This window comes from Haematobia irritans, chromosome 1 (genome assembly GCF_050003625.1).
Source record: "Haematobia irritans isolate KBUSLIRL chromosome 1, ASM5000362v1, whole genome shotgun sequence".
NCBI classification, from domain to species: Eukaryota; Metazoa; Arthropoda; class Insecta; order Diptera; family Muscidae; genus Haematobia; species Haematobia irritans.
In genome coordinates this window covers 193,416,608-193,442,223 of record NC_134397.1, presented here as the reverse complement: position 1 = coordinate 193,442,223, position 25,616 = coordinate 193,416,608, and the positions used below count along the sequence as shown (strand labels likewise).

Genomic DNA, 25,616 nt, shown 5'->3' with positions numbered 1-25,616 from the left:
GAAAATTCAACAAGGTAGTTACACATTGATCGAACGTAATAGCCGAGCTTATATCTGGAAAATTATTAGAAATATTCAACGAGAAGATGACAAAACTCTTTTGAAAGGCTACGTGTTTTGCATCGAATGTGAAAATGTACATCGCTTTACAACTACTGAGAATCTATATGACCATAAATGTTGTAAGATTTTAAAAGAAACTTTATTGAAGAAGGACTCTGAAGAAGGCATAGCCAAGAAAATAGCCCAAGGCATTTACACGGTGACCTCTATGAAAAGTAGTAGTTATCTCAGGAACCTGATGATGGTTATTGTGAAAGAAGATAAAACCTGTTGCAAGGATTATTTGTTTTGCTCTAAATGTCGTAAAGTCTATTCGATTGTGAGGGCAGTTCATTTATATCAACACAAATGTTATGGAGAGTTTAAAAGTTCTTTATTTAAACAAAAAGAAGTGAACGACGACAATGATGCTGATAATGATGAAAATATATCTGAGCTTGGTGAACAAGTTATTGAACTTGAATCAGATAAAAATTCATCGGACCAAGCTGATCTTGGACAAGATTCTGCCATAAACACTAAAGATGAAGAAAATAATGTAATAAGTGATGATGATGACGATGAAAACACAGCTCGCCAAGATTCTGCTTGCCATAAAGATTGGAGAATTGCAGACCAAGACTTTCCTCCCTCCAAAGATGTGATAAGTGATAAATCTTTCACTAATTTAGAACAAGATAGAGAAAATCTTCTTGGGGACAATATCAAACTTGAAGAGCCTGAGTTTGGTTATACAATAACAGGTGAACAAGTTATTGAACTTGAATCAGATAAAAATTCATCGGACCAAGATGATCTTGGACAAGATTCTGCCATAAACACTAAAGATGAAGGAAATACTGTAATAAGTGATGATAATGATGGGAATATATCTCGCCAAGATTCTGCTAGCGATGAGGATTGGAGAATTGCAGACCAAGACTTTCCTTCCTCCAAAGGTGTGATAAATGATAAATCTTTTACTAATTCAGAACAAGATAAAGAAAATATTCTTTGGGACAATATAAAACTTGAAGAGCCTGAGTTTGGTTATACAATGACAGGTGAAATAGTTATTGAAATTGAATCAGATGAGAATTCATCGAACCAAGATGATATTGGACAAGATTCTGCCATAAACACTAAAGATAAAGGAAATACTGTAATAAGTGATGATGATGACGATGAAAACATATCTCGCCATGACTCTTCTTGCGATAAGGACTGCAGAATTGCAGATCAAGACATTCCTTTCTCCAAAGGTGTGATAAATGATAAATCTTTCACTAATTCAGAACAAGATAAAGAAAATCTTCTTTGGGACAATATAAAACTTGAAGAGCCTGAGTTTGGTTATACAGTGACAGGTGATATAGTTATTGAACTTGAATCAGATGAGAATTCATCGAACCAAGATGATATTGGACAAGATTCTGCTATCAAAACTAAAGACAAAGGAAATACTGTAAGTGTTGAGGATGATAATGATAACAGATCTCGCCAAGATTCTGCTTGCGATGAGGATTGGAGAATTGCAGACCAAGACTTTTCTTCCTCCAAAGGTCTGATAAATGATAAATCTTTCACTAATTCGAAACAAGATGAAGATAGAAATCTTCCTAAAACGAGTATAAGAAAATTCGAAGTAGCCGAGAAACTTGGTAAGGGTATTTACACCTTGGCAAAACATCAGAGTAGAAGTTATGTGTGGATATTTATGAGAAAAATTCTAAAGGAGGATGGAACCGACACGGGCTACGCGCGTTGCATGAAATGTGGTACAGTTCGTGCCAGTACTTGCGGAAATCTATATTCCCATAGGTGTTGTAAATTTTTCAGAGAATCATTATTGAAGAAGAGCGATTCTTTGAAAAAATCTAAAGAAGACGAAATAGCCCAGAAAATAGCCCAAGGCATTGACACGGTGACATCCATGAAAAGTGACGGTTATCTCAGTAAATTTATTAAGGCTATTGTGAAAGAAGATAAAACCATTTACAAGAATTATGTGTTTTGCTCTAAATGTCGTAAAGTCTATTCGGTTGTGAGGGTATATCAACACAAATGTTATGGAGAGTTTAAAAGTTCTATATTAAAACAAAAAGATGTGAGCGACGACAATGATGGTGATGATGCTGATAATGATGAGAACATATCTCGCCAAGATGCTGCTTGCGATAAGGATTTGAGAACTGCAGACCAAGATTCTTCTTCCTCCAAAGGTGTGATAAATGATAAGTCTTTCACTAATTCCGAACAAGATGAAGATCTTCCCTGGGACAATATAAAACTTGAAGAGCCTGAGTTTGGTTATACAATGACAGGTGAACAAGTTATTCAACTTCAATCAGATGAGAGTTCATCGAACCAAGACGATCTTGGACAATATTCTGCCATAACAGCTAAAGATGATGAAAATAATGTAATAAGTGATGATTCAGATAAAAATATACCTCGCCAAGATTCGGCTTGCGATGAGGATTGGAGAATTGCAGACCAAGATTTTTCTTCCTCCAAAGGTGTGATAAATGATAAATCTTTCACTACTTCAGAACAAGATAAAGACATACTTCATTGGGACAATATCAAAATTGAAGAGGCTGAGTTTGGTTATACAACGACAGGTGAAATAGTTATTGAAATTGAATCAGATGAGAATTCATCGAACCAAGATGATATTGGACAAGATTCTGCCATAAAAACTAAAGATAAAGGAAATACTGTAAGTGTTGAGAATGATAATGATAATAGATCTGGCCAAGATTCTGCTTGCGATGAGGATTGGAGAATTGCAGACATAGATTTTTCTTCCTCCAAAGGTATGATAAATGATAAATCTTTCACTAATTCAGAACAAGATAAAGAAGATCTCCCTTCGGACAATATCAAAATTGAAGATACTGAGCTTGGTTGTACAATGACAGGTGAACAAGTTATTGAACTTGAATCAGATGAAAATTCTTCGAACCAAGATGATCTTGGGCTTGATTCCCCCATAAAAACTAATGATAAAGGAAATACTGTAAGAAGTGATGATGCTGATGATGATGATAATATATCTCATAAAGATTCTGCTTGCGATGAGGATTGGAGAATTGAAGACGCACAATTAAATAATAGAAAAACTATTACAATTAGTAATGAAGTCTATACTATATCCCAAAAAAGGAAAAACCGATGTCCTATTTGGAATGTCTTAGCTGAAATCCTTAGGAATGATAATAGTGTCCTGCCTGGTTATGTATACTGTAGAAGATGTGAATCTGTTTTGACATACAAAGATTTGGACACCTTAAATAATCATATATGTTGCAGTAAGAAAGATATTTTACAAATTGAATATGAAAATGATTTAGCGTTAAAAAAATATGGCAATAATATGAAGCTTATTAAAATCGCCGAGAATATAGAGAATGGGCTATACACCTCGACCAAATACTGTGGCAGAAGTTTTGTATGGAAAATTTTAAGAAGAATTGTGGATGAGAATAAGAGGCCCGTTGATGGCTATGTATGGTGTACTAAATGTAACACAGTCTTGGTGGATTATCCTTTCTATCGGACACGGCACAAATGCAGTATGATTTTGAAGAGGGCCACTGAAAAAGAGTATTTACAAAATGAAAGGAAAGCTGAGTGTTTAGCCAATCAAATTGAAAATGGCAATTATACCTTGACCTATTGGTACACTACAAAAAAATATGTACAACGTATAATGCAAAGGATACTGAAGGCCGATAAAACTCTAGTTGAGGGTTATGTGTTTTGCAATCAATGTCGTAGAGTATTCTCTGAATATGGATCACAACAAGATAAACATCAATGCTATAGGGATCTGATAAATGATATTATCGGCGATGATGAGTCATATGCCTTCAGAAGTAATACATCGAATTTACGAAGATTTGACATAGCCGAAAAGCTTGATAAAGGTATTTACACCTTGACCAAACAACAGGGTACAAGTTATCTATGGAAAATTATGAGAAACATTCTAAAGGAGGATAAAACCCCAGTAGAGGATTACATGTGTTGCATTAAGTGTGGTACAATTTGTTCAAGTCATAGTGCGTCAAATCTCAATAAACATAAATGCAGTAAAGAGTTAAGGAAATCTATGCGTGAAGATGACGAGGACAAGGCCAAGGACCATTTCAGCAATCCATCACGATCATTGAGTGATGAAGAATTTCAGATGAAACCTGAATTTTGCTCCCAAATTGCCCAGAAAATTCAACTAGGCATTTACACATTGATCGAACGTAAAAGCCGAGGCTATATTTGGAAAATTATTCGAAATATTCAACGAGCAGATGATAAAACTCTGCTAAAAGGCTATGTGTGTTGCATCGAATGCCGAAATGTATATTGCACTCAGTTTACCGAGAATCTTTATGTCCATAGATGTTGTAAGATTCTAAAAAAGACATTATTGAAGGAGAGTGAAGAACAGGATAGTCGGGTTGCGGCAGCGGTTGAATATCCCAAAATCGAGTCTTTGAACAAATCTGAAGCGAACGATGTGAATAACGATGAAATAGCCAAGAAAATAGCCCAAGGCCTATACACAGTGACCTCTATGAAACGTCAATGTTATGTCAGTCAATTGATGAAGTTGATTTTGAAAGAAGATAAAGCCATTTACAAGGATTATGTCTTTTGCATAAAATGTCGTAAAGTCTATTCCAGTCTGAATACCTCGAATTTATATCAACACAAATGTTATAGAGAGTTTAAAAGATCGATATTCAAAAAGAGAGCAGAGGAGGACGACGACGATGATGAGGATGAGAATATATCTCGTCAAGATTCTGATTGCGATGAGGAATGGATAATTAAAGACCAAGATTTTTCTTCCTCCATAGGTGTGATAAATGACAAATCTTTCATTACTTCAGACCAAGATGAAGATGCAGATCTTCCTTGGGACAATATACAAATTGAAGATACTGAGTTTGGTTCGACAATGGCCAGTGAACAATTTTTTCAATTTGAATCAGATGAGAAGTCATCGAACCAAGATTCTACTAACAAAACTAGAGATAAACAAAATTCTGTTAGAAGTGAAAAAATTCCAAAATGTCTTGCCACCAATGCAAAGATTTCTGAGGAGGGAAGAAGTATGAGGAATAATCTGCGGAAAGATAAAAATCTTATGGACTATGGTAGTTCTAATGACGAGGAAAGCAAAGACAAAGATGACGATTGTCAACTCTTGGTGAAAACTAAGAATCGCAAGGAATCAAGATCTTCTACACCAAAAGATGTTGCAAAGCTTTGTGACTTCTTGGAGGAAACTAAGACATGCCAAGAATCAAAACCTTCTACATCAAAAGACACTGCAAAAATTTGTGACTTCTTGGAGGAAAATAAAAATCGTAAGGATCCAAGTCTTGCTAAATCAAAAGATGCCGCAGAAATTTGTGACTTCACCGAGGAAACAAAGAATCACAAGGAATCAAGACCTTCCACATCAAGGGATGCTGCAAAAATTTGTGACTTCACGGAGGAAACTAAGAATCGCTGGGAATCAAGACCTTTTGCATCAAAAGATTCTGCAAAAAATTTTGAATTCTTGGAGGAAACTAAGAAACTCATAACTACAAATTCTGATAGATTAAAGAGGAAAATACCGCAAGATGAAGATGAACTAGAAACTGTTGAATCACATGAAACAAATATGAACAATATGAAAGCCGAAATGATGAAGCCAACTAATTTTTCTAAGAAATTTAAACATGGTCAATCCTTCAACCCAGATAAGAAAATTTCATCTTCTATAGATTCAATTGATCCGCAAAAGTTTCTCCATTCCCAAGCTTCTACATCTTCCTTAGGCCCACAATTAAATAGTAGGGATACTATTCAAATTCTTAATGAAGTCTATACTATATCCCGAAAAAAGGCACAACCGAAGTCCCATTTGGAATGTCTTAGCCCAAATCCTTAGGAATCATAATAGTATCCTGGCTGGCTATGTATACTGTAGATGATGCTATGGATTTTTTTTATTGATTTACTGAAGCCCAATTCCAAGGTTCCATCTCCGGCGAAATATATTCTCATTAGTTTCCATCAATTCAGAATGCCATTAAATACTTTCGATACCAGTAAGCAACTGCAATGACAGAAGAAACTGCATCTTATTGCACAGAAGAAAAATAGCTTAAATCCAAAATAGAGCCATGATCTTATATTTTTAAATAGTTATAATAAAATTTGTGTTAAATATATATAAGTATTTTTGTAAACATATATTAATTTTCCTTTATATTTTAGTATTAATAAAAATTGAAAAACAAAAAAAAAAAAAAACAATGCCGAAAATTCCATCGTTGTTCTAATGCTAAAATTTGATTTTTTTTTCACTATTTCATAAATTTTTGTTATCCTTCCCGCAGAGAAAGATGAATTGTAATGTCCACCTTGGCAATAAGAGATGGGTTTGTAGGCAATGAGTTCTTGGAAACACCTTTTCGATTTCTAGGACATACAAAAAAAACAACTTCCGTTACGTTTCAAAATTAAAGGATATGGAATTTTTAATTCAAAAATAGCATTGGAAATGCAATAAAACATAACTTCACTATAAATTTCTCATGAGCAGGTAACAATCACGGCTGCCAATCGAGCCAAAAATAATCTAACAAAATTTGGAGAAAATTTTACCAAAAAACTACCAAACAAAAAATATTATTTTGCTAAATTTTATTTCTATACAGAAAATTTTGTCCAAATTTCATTTCTATACAGAAAATTTTGTGAAAATTTTATTTCTATAGAAAATTTTTCCAAAGTTTTATTTATATATAAAATGTTTGCAAAATTTTATTTCTATATTCAATTTTGTCAAAATTTTATTTCTATAGAAAATTTTGTCAAAATTTGATTTCTAAAGAAAATTTTGTCAAAAATTTTTTTTCTATAGAAAATGTTTGCAAAATTTAATTTCTATAGACAATTTTGTCAAAATTTTATTTCTATAGAAAAATTTGTCAAAATTTTATTTCTATAGAAAATTTTGTAAAAATTTTATTTCTATATAAAATGTTCGCAAAATTTTATTTCTATACAAAATTTTTGCAAAATGTTATTTCTATAGAAAACTTTGTTAAAATTTTATTTCTATAGAAATTTTTTGCAAAATTGTTTCTATAGAATATTTTGTCAACATTTTATTTCTATAAAGTATTTTATCAAAATTTCATTTCTATAAAAGATTTTTTCAAAATTTTATTTCTATATAAAATTTTGTCAAAATTTTATTTCTATAGAAAATTTTGTCAAAATTTTATTTCTATAGAAAATTTTGTCAAAATTTTATTTCTATAGAAAATTTTGTAAAAATTTTATTTCTATAGAAAATTTTGTCAACATTTTATTTCCATAGAAAATTTTGTCAAAATTTTTTTTTTCTATAGAAAATTTTGTCAAAATTTTATTTCTATAGAAAATTTTGTCAACATTTTATTTCCATAGAAAATTTTGTCAAAATTTTATTTCTATAGAAAATTTTATTTCTATAGAAAATTTTGTCAACATTTTATTTCTATAGAAAATTTTGTAAAATTTTTTTTCTATAGAAAATTTTTGCAAAGTTTTATTTCTATATAAAATGTTTGCAAAATTTCATTTCTATATTAAATTTTGTCAAAATTTTATTTCTATAGAAAATTTTGTCAAAATTTTTTTTCTATAGGAAATTTTTGCAAAATTTAATTTCTATAGAAAATTTTGTCGAAATTTTATTTCTATAGAAAATTTTGTCAAAATTTTATTTCTACAGAAAACTCTGTTAAAATTTTATTTCTATAGAAAATTTTTGCAAAATTGTTTCTGTAGAATATTTTGTCAACATTTTATTTCTATAAAGTATTTTATCAAAATTTCATTTCTATAAGATTTTTTCAAAATTTTATTTCTATAGAAAATTTTGTCAAAATTTTATTTCTATAGAAAATTTTGTCAAAATTTTATTTCTATAGAAAATTTTGTCAAAATTTTATTTCTATAGAAAATTTTGTCAAAATTTTATTTCTATAGAAAATTTTGTCAAAATTTTATTTCTATAGAAAATTTTGTCAACATTTTATTTCCATAGAAAATTTTGTCAAAATTTTATTTCTATAGAAAATTTTGTCAAAATTTTATTTCTATAGAAAATTTTGTCAAAATTTTATTTCTATAGAAAATTTTGTCAAAATTTTATTTCTATAGAAAATTTTGTCAAAATTTTATTTCTATAGAAAATTTTGTAAATTTTTTTTTCTATAGAAAATTTTTGCAAAGTTTTATTTCTATATAAAATGTTTGCAAAATTTTATTTCTATATTAAATTTTGTCAAAATTTTATTTCTATAGAAAATTTTGTCAAATTTTTTTTTCTATAGAAAATTTTTGCAAAATTTAATTTCTATAGAAAATTTTGTCGAAATTTTATTTCTATAGAAAAATTTGTCCAAATTTTATTTCTATAGAAAATTTTGTTAAAATTTTATTTCTATAGAAAATTTTGTCAAAATTTTATTTCTACAGAAAACTCTGTTAAAATTTTATTTCTATAGAAAATTTTTGCAAAATGTTATTTTTATAGAAAACTTTGTTAAAATTTTATTTCTATAGAAAATTTTTGCAAAATTGTTTCTATAGAATATTTTGTCAACATTTTATTTCTATAAAGTATTTTATCAAAATTTAATTTCTATAAAAGATTTTTTCAAAATTTTATTTCTATAGAAAATTTTGTAAAAATTTTATTTCTATAGAAAATTTTGTCAAAATTTTATTTCTATAGAAAATTTTATAAACATTTTATTTTTATAGAAAATTTTTGTCAAAATTTTATTTCTATGAAGTTTTATAGGATTGTATAAAATAGATATTAAAAAAAAAGTTTACTTTATGCAAAAATATTGGTGTTGCTTCGGAATAAATATTGGGATACAGATCTAATTTATCGACGTTTCGTTAATTAAAAAAATCAATCTTAAGATGCAAAATCCTCAAAATCAGCAATCCAATATCTTAGGTATATTGATGATCATTTTATTAAACTATAAATGTTTTTAAATACTTTACATGCCTTACTTCAAAGATAGAGGAAAGCAAACTTAACATCGTATTAGTAAACAATGAGTCGTTCTATGTTAAACTCAACTTCGAAGAAGTATATTAACATAACATATTAAAGATTTGACTAAGGATAGATTGTTGTATTTTCAAATGGAAATTTTACTGAACTAAATAGTAGAAAAATTAATTTTTATTTTTTAATTTTAAATAGCATAGCATTTCATAAAAATATTGTTTGTTTTAATATTTTTTATATTGAAATGCATAGTTGTGCATGTTAATTTTCTTTTTTTTTATATAATTATTTACTGTTATTTTATTTTTAATCCAAAAATATGGTTTATTTTAATATTATTTGCATTGTCGATTTTTTAAATGCAAGTTCCAATTATAACGATTTTTTCGAAAAAATAGAGGATTTTTCAGGAAAATTTATTGGCAGCCCTGATCATAGCGATAGACGGTAGGCAATATTGTTACTTTCTACTTTTTGGACGATGAACGTTTAACATGTATGTGACAACCATGTTATTTTCAAAGACATTATGTAGCTGATTTCGAGAGGCATTTAAACACGTTTCATATTTCCCATCAAAAAATCCATCCATTTTGTTGTAGGAGGTGATCATATTCCTTCACTGTGTGTATGCTTATATGGAAAAAAGCGAAGAATTCCACTAAGAATATATTTAGGAAGTATACGGACGAAAAAGACTGATTCTAGGATCAGCAGGGTTAGCACGACGGCGTTCATCACGCTCGTCTGCGAGTCCCGACGCTTCGGCTGGGAAGTTGGGCCTCACTTGGGCAATTCGACCAGCGGGTATGAAGCGAGCTGCTGCTGCGTTGATGATGTCCCGGAACGCCCTCTGGGCAACATAAACATGAGAGGGGGACGGGAGCTCACTGAAGCGGCGATCGGTGTATTCTCTGAAGCCTTCCCAGTTGGCTTTCTTTTATGAAATCGAAGTGTCGGTTGATGGTGAGAATTATGGGGAGGTGGTCCGATCCCAGTGAAATGACGTTTTTCATATGTTTGGGTGTAAAAATTATATGTTTCGAACTCAAATTTCTAAACACAATATTTTTAAGTGCAAGCATATAATGTTCATAAACTAGCATAACATGTTTGGGACATATATGTTAATATGTTAGAACATATTATGTTTGGGACAAAAAATGTTTGTAAATATAGTATGCTTGGATGCAAACATATATTAATTTAGAAATAGACTATAAACATATATGTGTTTAGAAAGAGAGACATAAAGTGTCGCCAACAAATGTATGTTTAACAATGTTATGTTGTTAAACAATGTTATGTTTGCATCGGCTCGTGGGCGCCGCAAGCTATGCTATATAAATATGACTTATAACGATAATTATCTCTTGATGACCATAACAGCTACGTAGCCCAGTGGTTAGTGTGCTGGCTTACAAACTGTGTGGTCCGCTGTTCGAATCCCCGTCCGGGAAAAGGTAAAATTTAAAAAAAATTATAAAATTTAACAATTTCTTCTACAATGTTTGTATTACAGAAAAAGGTACTAAGGGAGTATATGTTACAGAAGCGATTTGTTTTGTGGAGGTGGGGGGGGGGGTCGGTATATCAACTTTGTCATTCCGTTGGTAACACATCGAAATATTGCTCTAAGACCCCATAAAGTATATATATATTCTTGGTCGTGGTGAAATTCTAAGTCGATCTAAGCATGTCCGTCCGTCTGTTGAAATCACGCTAACTTGGCACAAGTAGTTGTTATTGATGTAGGTCGGATGGTATTGCAAATGGGCCATATCGGACCACTTTTACATATAGCTCCCATATAAACCGACGCTCAGATTTAGCTTGCGGGCCTCTTGGAGGAGCAAAATTCATTCAAAATTAACAACCATGCAAAAATTGGTCTATATCTGTTCATAATTATATATAGCCCCCATATAAACCGATCCCTAGATTTGGCTTGCGGAGCCTCTAAGAGAAGCAAATATCATCCGATCCGGTTGAAATTTGGTACATGGTGTTAGTATATGGTCTAACAACTACGGAAAAATGGGTCCACATCGGTCCATAACTATATATATAGCCCCCATATAAACCGATCCCCAGATTTGGCATGCGGAGCCTCTAAGAGAAGTAAATGTCATCCTATCCGGCTGAAATTTGGTTCATGGTGTTAGTATATGGTCTCGTAACAACCATGCAAAAATTGGTCCACGTCGGTCCATAACTATATATAGCACCCATATAAACTAGAGGTGTGCACGTGAGTTTACTCACGCTCACGCACACTCACGACTGAAAAATCATACTCACGCACAATCACGCACGATTTTTTTTGGTAGGACTCACGCTCACGCACACTCACGAAAAAAAAGCTTTGTACTCATGCACACTCACGCACGAAAAATCGTGACTCGCGAAAAATACCGTGACTCACGAAAAATATCGTGACTCACGACTAATTTTATGATTAATTTACCTTACCGAAGTGTCTGAAAACATGAGCATTATTAAAATCGAGAGTATTATTAAACTCTTAACATCCCAGGGAGCCACCGTGGTGCAATGGATAGCATGCCCGCCTTGCATATACAAGGTCGTGGGTTCGATTCCTGCTACGACCGAACACCAAAAAGTTTTTCAGCGGTGGATTATCTCACCTCAGTAATGCTGGTGACATTTCTGAGGGTTTCAAAGCTTCTCTAAGTGGTTTCACTGGAATGTGGAACGCCGTTCGGACTCGGCTATAAAAAGTAGGTCCCTTGTCATTGAGCTTAACATGGAATCGGGCAGCACTCAGTGATAAGAGAGAAGTTCACCACTGTGGTATCACAATGGACTGAATAGTCTAAGTGAGCCTGATACATCGGGCTGCCACATAACCTAACCTAACCTAACCTAACATCCCAGGTGTCACTAAAAGCGTTTTATGTTGGTGAGCAGCAATATTTTCGTGAGTGTAATTCGTTACTCACGCACACTCACGAAGATATTATTTTCGTGACTCACGCTCACGCACGACATTTTGGTTTGTTAATCACGCACACTCACGCTGTTGTCATGAGCGTGACTTACTACTCACGCACGAATCACGAAAATTTTCGTGAGTCAGGACAATTTCGTGTCACGTGCACACCTCTAATATAAACCGATCCCCAGATTTGACCTCCGGAGCCTCATGGATGAGCAAACTTCATCCGATTCGGTTGAAATTTGGTACATGGTGTTAGTATATGGTCTCTAACAACCATGCAGGAATTGGTCCATAATTATATGTAGCCCCCATATAAACTGATCCTCAGATTTAACCTCCACAGCCCCTTGGAAGAGCAAAATTCACTCGATCCGGTTGAAATTTGGTACGTGGTGAGTATATGGTATCTAACAACCATGCAAAAATTGGTCCATACCGGTCTTAATTATATATAAACTGAATTTAAACCGATCCCCAGATTTGACCTCCGAAGCTCATCCAATCCGGTTGAAATTTGGTACGTGGTGAAATTTTGTAAATATGGCCGCTAACAACCATGCCAAAATTGGTCCATATCGGTGGATAGTTATACATAGCCGATCTCCAAAAATAATCTACTAAAATTTTATTTCAATAGAAAATTTTGCAAACATTTTATTTCTATAGAAAATTTTGTCAAAATTTTATTACTATATAAAATATTGTCAACATTTTATCACTATACAAAATTTTGTCAAAATTTTGTTGCTGTTGTTGTTTTTGATCTCAGATTAAAACCAGTCATTGACTAAACTACACGTGTAGCTTAACCAACAGAGGAAAATAATGTTTGTCAAATTTATTTATTACTATAGAAAATTTTGTTTCTGTGGAAAATTTTGTCAAAATTTTATTTCTATAGAAAATTTTGTCAAAATTTTACTTTAATCTTATCAAACTGAATTATATACGTATTTAATCGGCCTTTTTTGTTTTTGTTTAATATATACCCCGTATGGACTAACTTATAATTGAGAAGACGGTGTTAAGAAATTTTAAGATACCTTGCCATCGGCAAGTGTTACCGCGACTCATGTAATTCGATTGTGGATGACAGTCTTTAGTACAAGTTTCTGGTCTAAGCTTTTTTCAAAAACCCCCAAAAAATTTCAGAATATAAAAGTACAAAAAGTGGTCCCAAAATTACGTGAAAAAAATCCTGTAGTGATACACTTTAAAAATTAAATTTAACACAAATATATATCCTGAAAGAAGAGTTCTTTCCTGAGAAACGAAATTTTAGAAAAACTAAGTTTTCTTTTTTCGTTTGAAGTAAATAAAAAATAAAATTTGCTATTTAAGAAAATACTTTAAAACAAAAGAGATTTTCGTTTGTTTAAAATTTCATCCCTGAGGAAATTATTTTTTCTATGGATGTAATAATACAATATGTATATCAATTTAAAAAGCGGGCTTACTCTTAAAAAGCTTTCAGCTGCTAAGTTAAAATACGATTGTTTTTAATTTTGTCAAATATTAAAAATGTCCTTTCAACAGAAGAGTTTAAAAAAGATAACGAAAATAATGCTATTGGATACTTGTTTGTATGTAGGATCTTCTTGTTGACTTTCCGCATCTTTTTTCTCATAACTCATGCTAGAATTGTTCCGAATTTGCTTGGGAATTGCTCCACTTTATAAGATCTGAAATAATTTTTTACCCCCAAAAATCCCCCCAAATAAATTTTACCCCTAAAAATCCCCCTAAATTTGGGGGAAAACCCCTAACCAGGCAACACTGGGTGGAGGGTACATAAGATTCGGCCTGGCCGAACTTACGGCCGTATATACTTTTTTTTTGACCAACCCAATAAAGCTCATTGTCACAAAGAGAACACAGGAAACAAAAATAATGATCGCATTTTATATATAAAAGAGTAACACTTTGTTGTGGTTCTCTTACGCCGAGTGTAAACCGGTATTTTTTGGGAATCATTTATGTGAAAGTTTATGAATTTTATGAAATAGTTTGAAGAACATTATGTAAACATACATCTATTTCATGAAAGTGTTCATAAATGTTATACAAATTTATGTACGAATTCATATTTTTATACTCTGTGGAACAGGGTATTATAAGTTAGTGCATATGTTTGCAACACCCAAAAGGAGTCGAAATAGACATAAGATGTCTTTGGCAATATTGCTTAGGATCGGTCCCTTAGTTGATATAGCGATGTCCGTCTGTCCGTGAATACAATTTTGTAATCAACGTCTAGTTCGAAATTTTAGTCCAATCGACTTAAAATTTGGCACAAGTATGTATTTTGGGTCAGAATATAACTCTATTGATTTTGGAAGAAATCGGTTCAGGTTTGGATATAGGTATCTACTAATATAGCCCCAGAAGCCAGAATTTCAGCCTGATTTACTTTAAATTTTGCACAAGGAGTACAATTGATAGTTTCGTAAAGTGTGCCGAATTTGGTTGAAATCGGTTCAGATTTAGATATAGCTCCCATATATATCTTTCGCCCGATATGCACTTATATGGCCCCAGAAGCCAGAGTTTTACCCTAATTTGCTTAAAATTTTGCACAAGAAGAACAATTAGTACTATAGTCAAGTGTGCCAAATTTTATTGAAATCGGTCCAAATTTAGATATAACTCCCATATATCTTTCGTCCGATATGGACTAATATGGTCCCAGAAGCCAGAGTTTTACCCCAATTTGGTTGAAATTTTGCACTAGGAGTACAATGAGTAGTTTAGTCAAGTGTGCCAAATTTTATTAAAATTGGTTCAGATTTAGATGTAACTCCCATATAAATCGTTCGCCCGATTTACACTCATATGACCACAGAGGCCAAGTTTTTACTCCGATTTAATTGAAATTTTGCACAGGGAGTAGAATTAGCATTGTAGCTATGCGTGCCAAATTTGGTTGGAATCTGTTCAGATTTAGCTATAGCTCCCATATATCTTTTTCTGATTTTGACAAAAATGGTCACAATACCAACATTTTTCTTGTAAAATCGCCACTGCTTAGTCGAAAAGTTGTACAAATGACTCTAATTTTCCTAAACTTCTAATACATATATACCGAGCGATAAATCATAAAGAAACTTTTGTGCAGTTTCCTTAAAATTGCTTCAGATTTAAATGTTTCCCATATTTATACCCACCACCATAGAATGGTGACGGGGGTATAATAAGTTTGTCATTCCGTTTGTAACACATCGAAATATCGATTTCCGACTATATAAAGTATATATATTCTTGATCAGGGAGAAATTCTAAGACGATATAACGATGTCCGTCTGTCCGCCTGTCTGTCTGTCTGTCTGTCTGTCTGTTGTAATCACGCTTCAGTCTTCAATAATGAAGCAATCGTGCTGAAATTTTGCACAAACTCCTCTTTTGTCTGCAGGCAGGTCAAGTTCGAAGATGGGCTATATCGGTCCAGGTATTGATATAGTCCCCATATAAACCGACCTCCCGATTTGGGGTCTTGGGCTTATAGAAATCGTAGTTTTTATCCAATTTGCCTGAAAATTGAAAACTAGAGGTATTTTATGACCATAAACAGGTGTGCCAAAAATGGTGAGTATCGGTCCATGTTTTGGTATAGCCCCCATATAGACCGATCTCCCGATTTTACTTCTTGGGCTTATAGAAACCGCAGTTTTTATTCAATTTACCTGAAATTGGAAATCTAGAGGTATTGTAGGACCACAAATACGTGTGCCAAAAATTGTGAGTATCGGTCCATATTTTGGTATAGCCCCCATATAGACCGATCTCCCGATTTTACTTCTTGGGCTTATAGAAACCGCAGTTTTTATTCAATTTACCTGAAATTGGAAATCTAGAGGTATTGTAGGACCACAAATACGTGTGCCAAGAATTGTGAGTATCGGTCCATGTTTTGGTATGGTCCCCATATAAAACGACCTCCCGATTTGGGGTCTTGGGCTTATAGAAACCGTAGTTTTTATCCAATTTGCTTGAAATTGGAAATCTAGAGGTATTTTAGGACCATAAAGAGGTGTGCCGAAAATGGTGAGTATCGGTCCATATTTTGGTATAGCCTCCATATAGACCGATTTCCCGATTTTATTTCCTGGGCTTCTAGAATCCGAAGTTTTTATCCTATTTGCCTGAAATTTGAAATCTAGAGGTAATTTCGGGTCATAAAGAGGTGTGCCGAAAACGGTGAGTATCGGTCCATATTTTAGTATAGCCCCCATAAGAACGATCTCCCGATTTAACTCCTTGGGTTTCTAGAAACCGTAGTTTTTATCTGATTTGCCTGAAATTGTAAATATTCTGGTATTTTAGGCTCACAAAAACGTATATCGGATTAAGTTTTTATCGGTCCATTTGGTAATGTCTCCATATAGATCGACTTCACTTCTTGAGGGTGTAGAAGGCGCACTGATCATGAAAATTGCTTGAAACTCAATGTAAAATTTCCAGATTTTACTTCTACAGATTTAAGATTTCAAATCAAGACGTTATTTTATAATTTTCTTGCACACTTACAAGAGATGTAAATGATTCCTCTAAAACTCAAACAAAAATGGTTCTTATAAATCCAGAATCTGATATAGTTCTCATAGGTGAAATCTTTAAATTTATCTTCGGGAAGTGTCCTCAAGCTCTCCTGAAATTTCAAAGGAAACCCTAATATTTGGTTCATGGTGGTGGGTATTTAAGATTCGGCCCGGCCGCACTTGTTACTTGTTTTTACTAACATTGTGTTCCACCCTTGTGCATTAGCTGAATTAAATTTTGAGTCTATAGATTTTGTAGAAGTCTATCAAATTCTGTCCGGATCGAGTGATATTTAAATGTATGTATTTGGGACAAACCTTGATATATAGCCCCCAACACATTTGACGGATGTGATATAGTATCGAAAATTGAGATCTACAAAGTGGTGCAGGGTATAATATAGTCGGCCCCGCCCGACTTTAGACTTTCCTTACTTGGTTTGTATATGTATGACTGAGTAAATTAGAAACATACAGTGCACTCACGGTAAGCAGAATATGTTTGGGTGAATATACGTTGTATAATATAATAGAATAAAATTTAAAAGTATAATTTATCGTGCACGGTCATAAGAAAAAACAAGTATATACAGCCGTAAGTTCGGCCAGGCCGAATCTTATGTACCCTCCACCATGGATTGCGTAGAAACTTCTACGAAAGACTGTCATCCACAATCGAATTAATTGGGTTGTGGTATCTTAAAACTTCTTAACATCATTTTCTAATTTGTCAGTTAGTCCATACGTGGTATTAGACAAAAAGGTATGTATAGAAAAGTCTACAAATAATTACGAATCGATATGGACTTTTGCACGGTACGTAGAGAGCCAGAATTGAAATATGGGGGTCACTTATATGTGGGATATATACAATTATGAACTTGATATGGACCAATTTTTTTGTGATTGGGGATCTATTTATCTGAGGGCTATATATAACTATAGACCGATATGGTCCTAGTTAGACATGGTTGTTAACGGCCATATACTAGCACAATGTACCAAATTTCAACTGACTCGGATGAAATTTGCTCCTCCAAGTGGCTCGAAAACCAAATCTCGAGATCGGTTTATATGGGGGCTATATATGATTATGGACTGATATGGACCACTTTTGGCATGGTTGTTAATTATCATATACTAACATCACGTACCAAATTTCAACCGAATCAAATGAATTTTGCTTTTCCAAGGGGCTCCGGAGGTCAAATCTGGGGATCGGTTTATATGGGAGCTATATATAATTATTGACCGATTTCGACCAATTTTGCATGGGTGTTTGAGGTCATATATTAACACCACGTACCAAATTTCAACCGAATCGGTTGAATTTTGCTCTTCCACGAGGCTCCGGAGGTCCAATCTAGAGATTGGTTTATATGGGGGCTATATATAATTATGGACCGATGTGGACCAATTTTTGCATGGTTATTAGAGACCATATACTAACACCATGTACCAAATTTCAGCCGGATCGGATGAAATTTGCTTCTCTTAGAGGCTTCGCAAGCCAAATCGGGGGATCGGTTTATATGGGGGCTATATATAATTATGGACCGATGCATGGTTGTTGGAGGTAAGTCGACTCAGAATTTCACCACGACCCAAAATATATACTTTATGGGGTCTTAGAGCAATATTTCGATGTGTTACAAACGGAATGACAAAGTTAATATACCCCCATCCTATGGTGGAGGGTATAAAAAGCTTAGTAAACAAATTAATAAGCATTCTTAAGAGATTAGAGTAGATTAAAATATTGTATCAATTATTTTTTTTTTGTTTTTGTTGAATCTATTAATTTTTTATAGGATATATTTTGAAGATAGTTTCCTGTGAACAAATTGATTAAAGCATTCACAAAAAAATGTTTTTTTTCTGATTCAATTACTAAATTAATTCATCCAATTAATTTTTTAATTGAAATGTCTTCAATCACAGAAATGATAGTATCAATTAAAAAATTAATTGAAGGTTAATTAAAAAAGTAATGGATCCCATTAACAAATTAATTGATCCAATTAATTTTTGTGATTGATTTTTGTTTTAATTTAAAAATTTGTTAAATCAATTAAATTTTTAATTGAATATATTTTAAAACTCAATTAAAATTTTAATTGGAAAAATTTTCGTGAAATTTTTTTCTGTGCTTACATTAATCAATTGCAATAATTAATCTTTTTTAATTACCGTCAATTATTGATAAAAAGATCAATAAATGTCATGTTAAGTTTATTAAAATTTTATTACTAATATTTTGAGGTTTAACATGGAGGGACTCATTTATATTCATCCAAATAATGCAAAAATTTAATATAAAAACATAATATTGTTATATTTTTTTTTATACTAATAATATAGATCATAAATAAAACATTGATGAAAATCCATTAAGGTAAAATGAAGTGCGATGAATTAAATGATGATGACATGGACATAGACTTGGACACGGAGGAAGAATTTATAAGTATTAAACCTTCAGGAGATTCATTCAAAGACTTGGGTGACATTTCGGTTCAACAACAACAACGACGACGATGTTATACACCGCAGCAGTCACAAGTAAAAGAAAAAAATGAAAAAGGTACAGAGGAAGAATTTATACAAATTGAACCATCCGGAGATTCATCCAAAGACCTGGATAACATTTCTGATCAACAACAACAATGTGTGAAATCGCAAATAAAAGAAAACATACAAAAAGGTATCTACACCGTACACTATGACAGCAAGGGCAAAGGAAATGTTTGGAACATTTTGAGAAAAATTCGCAACCAAGACAATCTCTACGTGGAGGGATATGCCTGGTGCACGCAATGTTGCTATGTGGTGAGTGATAAATCGCCAACGAGTAAACTACATGAATGCTGTAAGAAATTCAGGTTTTCTCAAATTGCTGAGAATATAAAAAATGGCATATACACCTTGACCAAATACAATAGATTAAGATATTTATCGAAAATTTTAAGAAAAATCGTGGATGAGAATAACAGTCCCATTGATGGATGTTTTTGGTGTATTAAATGTCACACAGTCTTGTTGGATTATACATCAAATCGGGCGAATCACAAATGCAGTAAGGATTTGAAGAGAAAATTGGCTAAAGATTCTGTAAAACAGTATGACGGGATAGCTAAGCATTTGGAAATAGCCAATCAAATTGAAAATGGGACTTATACCTTGAGCGGTAGGTACACTACTAAAACAATGAGAAGAATATTAAAAGCCGACAAAACTCTGGTTGAGGGTTATGTGTTTTGCAATCAATGTCGTAAAGTATACTCTGACTATGCATCACAAAAAAATATACATCCATGCTATAGGGAATTAAAAAGTGCCCTCACCAAAGATATTACAGACGATGATAATAATATTAAATCGAGAAGATTCGAAATAGCCGAGAAACTCGAAAAGGGTATTTACACCTTGGCAAAACATCAGAGTACAAGTTTTGTATGGACATTTATGAGAAAAATTCTAAAGGAGGATAAAACCCCTATAGAGGACTTCACGTGTTGCATTAAATGTGGTGATGTTATTTCAAGTCGTACAATGACAAATATTAAAAAACATAATTGCTGCAATGAGTTAATGAAATCTATTCACGAAGATAGCGAGGACGAGGATGAGGACCATGCAGATTATCATACAAAAGCAGAACTTCGCGTCCAAATCGCCCAGAAAATCCAACAAGGTAGTTACACATTGATCGAACGTAATAGCCGAGCTTATATCTGGAAAATTATTAGAAATATTCAAAGAGAAGATGACAAAACTATTTTAAAAGGCTACGTGTTTTGCATCGAATGTGAAAATGTACACCGCTATGCAACTACCGATAATATATATACCCATAAATGTTGTAAGATTTTAAAAGAATCATTATTGAAGAATGAGAGTGTAGAAGGCATAGCCAAGAAAATAGCCCAAGGCATTTACACGGTGACCTCTATGAAAAGTAGTAGTTATCTCAGGAACCTGATGATGGTTATTGTGAAAGAAGATAAAACCAGTTGCAAGGATTATTTGTTTTGCTCTAAATGTCGTAAAGTCTATTCGATTGTGAGGGCAGTTCATTTACGTCAACACAAATGTTATGGAGAGTTTAAAAGTTCTATATTGAAACAAAAAGAAGTGAACGACGACAATGATGCTGATAATGATGAGAATATATCTGAGCTTGGTTATACAATGACAGTCGCACAAGTTATTGAACTTGAATCAGATAAAAATGCATCGGACCAAGATGATCTTGGACAAGATTCTGCCATAAACACTAAAGATGAAGAAAATAATGTAATAAGTGATGATGATGACGATGAAAACACAGCTCGCCAAGATTCTGCTTGCGATAAGGATTGGAGAATTGCAGACCAAGACTTTCCTTCCTCCAAAGGTGCGATATATGATAAATCTTTCACTAATTCAGAGCAAGATAAAGAAAATCTTCTTTGGGACAATATAAAACTTGAAGAGCCTGAGTTTTGTTATACAGTGACAGGTGAAATAGTTATTGAAATTGAATCAGATGAGAATTCATCGAACCAAGATGATATTGGACAAGATTCTGCCATAAACACTAAAGTTAAAGGAAATACTGTAATAAGTGATGATGACGACGATGAAAACATATCTCGCCAAGACTCTGCTTGCGATAAGGATTGGATAATTGCAGACCAAGACTCTACTTCCTCCAAAGGTGTAATAAATGATAAATCTTTCACTAATTCAGAACACGATAAAGAAAATCTTATTTGGGACAATATAAAACTTGAAGAGCCTGAGTTTGGTTATACAGTGACAGGTGATGTAGTTATTGAACTTGAATCAGATGAGAATTCATCGAACCAAGATGATCTTGGACAAGATTCTGCCATCAAAACTAAAGATAAAGGAAATACTGTAAGTGTTGAGGATGATAATGATAATAGATCTCGCCAAGATTCTGCTTGCGATGAGGATTGGAGAATAGCAGACCAAGACTTTTCTTCCTCCAAAGGTGTGATAAATGATAAATCTTTCACTAATTCGAAACAAGATGAAGATAAAGATCTTCCTAAATCGAATATAAGAAGATTCGAAGTAGCCGAGAAACTTGATAAGGGTATTTACACCTTGGCAAAACATCAGAGTAGAAGTTATGTGTGGATATTTATGAGAAAAATTCTAAAGGAGGATGGAACCGAGACGGGCTACGCGCGTTGCATTAAATGTGGTACAGTTCGTGCCAATACTGACGGGAATCTATATTCCCATAGATGTTGTAAGCTTTTCAGAGAATCATTATTGAAGAAGAAGAAGAGCGATTCTTTGAAAAAATCTAAAGAAGACGAAATAGCCCAGAAAATAGCCCAAGGCATTGACACGGTGACATCCATGAAAAGTGGAGGTTATCTCAGTAAATTTATTAAGGCTATTGTGAAAGAAGATAAAACCATTTACAAGAATTATGTGTTTTGCTCTAAATGTCGTCAAGTCTATTCGGTGGTGAGGGTATATCAACACAAATGTTATGGAGAGTTTAAAAGTTCTATATTGAAACAAAATGATGTGAGCGACGACAATGATGGTGATGATGCTGATAATGATGAGAACATATCTCGCCAAGATGCTGCTTGCGATAAAGATTTGAGAACTGCAGACCAAGATTTTTCTTCCTCCAAAGGTGTGATAAATGATAAATCGTTCACTACTTCAGAACAAGATGAAGATCTTCCCTGGGACATTATTAAAATTGAAGATACTGAGTTTGGTTGTACAATGACAGGTGAACAAGTTATTGAACTTGAATCAGATGAAAATTCTTCGAACCAAGATGACGAGGACAGCAATGACAAAGATGACGATTGTCAATTCTTGGAGAAAACTATAAATCGCATGGAATCAAGACCTTCGACATCAAGAGAAGCTGCACAAATTTCGGACTTCACGAAGGAAACTAAGAATCGCAAGGAATCAAGACCTTCTTCATCAAGAGAAGCTGCAAAAATTTCTGACTTCACGAAGGAAACTAAGAATCGCAAGGAATCAAGACCTTCTACATCAAGAGAAGCTGCACAAATTTCTGACTTCACGAAGGAAACTAAGAATCGCAAGGAATCAAGATCTCCTACATCAAAAGATGCTGCAAAACTTTGTGACTTCTTGGAGGAAACTAAGACATGCCAAGAATCAAGACCTTCTGCAACAAAAGATGATGCAAAACTTTGTGACTTCTTGGAGGAAACTAAGAATCGCAAGGATCCATGTCTTGCCAAATCAAAAGATGCCGCAAAAATTTGTTACTTTACGGAGGAAACTAAGAATCACAAGGAATCGAGACCTTCCACATCAAGAGATGCTGTAAAAATTTGTGACTTCACGGAGAAAACAAAGAATCACAAGGAATCAAGACCTTCCACATCAAGAGATGCTGTAAAAATTTGTGACTTCACGGAGGAAACTAAGAATCGCAGGGCATCAAGACCTTTTGTATCAAAAGATTCTGCAAAAAAATTTGAATTCTTGGAGGAAACTAAGAAACTCATAACTACAAATTCTGATAGATTAAATAGTAAATCCTTGCAAGAAAATTCAAATTCGAAGAGGAAAATACCGCAAGATGAAGATGAGCTAGAAACTGTGCAATCACATGAAACAAATATGAACAATATGAAAGTCGAAATGATCAAGCCAACTAATTTTTCTAAGAAATTTAAACATGGTCAATCCTTCAACCCAGATAAGAAAATTTCATCTTCTATAGATTCAATTGATCCGAAAAAGTTTCTCCATTCCCAAGCTTCTACATCTTCCTTAGACCCACAATTAAATAGTAGGGAAACTATTCAAATTCTTAATGAAGTCTATACTATATCCCGAAAAAAGGCAAAACCGAAGTCCCATATGGAATGTCTTAGCTCAAATCCTTAGGAATCATAGTGTCCTGGCTGGCTATGTATACTGTAGATGATGCTATGGATTTTTTTTTATTGATTTACTGAAGCCCAATTCCAAGGTTCCATTTCCGGCGAAATATATTCCATCAATTCACAATGCCATTAATTATCGAAATTTAATAATATTGGCTTCTCAAATACTTTCGATACAAGTAAGCAACTGCAATGACAGAAGAAACTGCATCTTATTGCACAGAAGAAAAATAGCCTAAATCCAAAATAGAGCCATGATCTTATATTTTTAAATGGTTATCATAAAATTTGTTTTAAATAAATATATATAAGTATTTTTGTAAACATATATTAATTTTCCTTTATATTTTAGTATTAATAAAAATTGAAAACAAAAAAAAAATGCCGAAAATTCCATCGTTGTTCTAATGCTAAAATTGGAAGTTTTTTCACTATTTCATAAATTTTTTTATCTTTTCCGCAGAGAAAGATGAATTGTAATGTCCACCTTGGCAATAAGAGATGGGTTTGTAGGCAATGAGTTCTTGGAAACACCTTTTCGATTTCTAGGACATACAAAAAAAAACAACTTCCGTTACGAATTGTTTCAAAATTAAAGGATATGGAATTTTTAATTCCAAAAATCGCATTGGAAATGCAATAAAACATAACTTCACTATAAATTTCTCATGAGCAGGTAACAATCACGGCTGCCAATCGAGCCAAAAATAATCTACTAACATTTGAAAAATTGTTTGCCAAAAAAAAATTACCAAACAAAAAATATTATTTTGCTAAATTTTATTTCTACACAGAAAATTTTGTCAAATTTTTTTATAGAAATTTTTGTCAAAATTTCATTTCTATTGAAAATTTTGTAAAAATTTTATTTTTATATAAAATTTTTACAAAATTTTATTTCTATAGAAAATTTTGTCAACATTTTATTTCTATAGAAAATTTTGTAAAAATTTTATTTCTATAGAAAATTTTGTAAAAATTTTATTTCTTTAGAAAATATTGTTAAAAATCTATTTCAATAGAATATTTTGTCAAAAGTTTTTTCAATCGAAAATTTTGTCAAAATTTTATTTCTAAAGAAAATTTTTGCAAATTTTTTTCTATAGAATATTTTGTCAACATTTTATTTCTATAAAGTATTTTATCAAAATTTCATTTCTATAAAAGATTTTTTCAAAATTTTATTTCTAAAAAAAATGTTGTAAAAATTTTATTTCTATAAACATTTTTTTCAAAATTTTATTTCTATAGAAAAGTTTGTAAAAATTTTATTTCTATATAAAATTTTGTCAAAATTTTATTTCTATAGAAAATTTTGTCAAAATTTTATTTCTATAGAAAATTTTGTCAAAATTTTATTTCTATAGAAAATTTTGTCAAAATTTTATTTCTATAGAAAATTTTGTCAAAATTTTATTTCTATAGAAAATTTTGTCAAAATTTTATTTCTATAGAAAATTTTGTCAAAATTTTATTTCTATAGAAAATTTTGTCAAAATTTTATTTCTATAGAAAATTTTGTCAAAATTTTATTTCTATAGAAAATTTTGTCAAAATTTTATTTCTATAGAAAATTTTGTCAAAATTTTATTTCTATAGAAAATTTTGTCAAAATTTTATTTCTATAGAAAATTTTGTCAAAATTTTATTTCTATAGAAAATTTTGTCAAAATTTTATTTCTATAGAAAATTTTGTCAAAATTTTATTTCTATAGAAAATTTTGTCAAAATTTTATTTCTATAGAAAATTTTGTCAAAATTTTATTTCTATAGAAAATTTTGTCAAAATTTTATTTCTATAGAATATTTTGTCAACATTTTATTTCTATAAAGTATTTTATCAAAATTTCATTTCTATAAAAGATTTTTTTCAAAATTTTATTTCTAAAAAAAAATGTTGTAAAAATTTTATTTCTATAAACATTTTTTTCAAAATTTTATTTAATTTTATTTCCATAGAAAATTTTGTCTAAATTTTATTTCTATAGAAATAACAAAAACACAATAAGAATAAGAATATATGTATAAAAGTTTGTGAAGTACCTCTTAGTTGGTGAGGAATATGTTGCAAAATCTAC

General features: G+C 32.0%; 3 protein-coding genes across 24 annotated transcripts in view; 2 read left to right on the top strand and 1 right to left on the bottom strand.

Moving 5' to 3' along the window:
* LOC142222318 (uncharacterized) overlaps positions 1 to 6,394 on the top strand; it is a 49,412-nt gene extending 43,018 nt beyond the window's left edge. For both annotated transcript variants that reach the window (XM_075292377.1, XM_075292376.1), the window contains exon 3: positions 807 to 6,394. In XM_075292377.1, coding sequence (XP_075148492.1) covers positions 807 to 5,992 — 5,186 coding nt within the window. In that variant the 3' untranslated portion in view covers positions 5,993 to 6,394. The remainder of the gene's footprint in view (positions 1 to 806) is intronic.
* The window catches only part of LOC142222320 (uncharacterized), a 35,291-nt gene extending 11,357 nt beyond the window's left edge, over positions 1 to 23,934 (top strand). The window contains exon 2 of the mRNA XM_075292379.1: positions 18,989 to 23,934. Coding sequence (XP_075148494.1) covers positions 19,028 to 23,539 — 4,512 coding nt within the window. The 5' untranslated portion in view covers positions 18,989 to 19,027 and the 3' untranslated portion in view covers positions 23,540 to 23,934. The remainder of the gene's footprint in view (positions 1 to 18,988) is intronic.
* The window catches only part of Syp (synaptotagmin binding cytoplasmic RNA interacting protein), a 529,002-nt gene that overhangs the window by 306,940 nt on the left and 196,446 nt on the right, over positions 1 to 25,616 (bottom strand). The window lies entirely within an intron of this gene.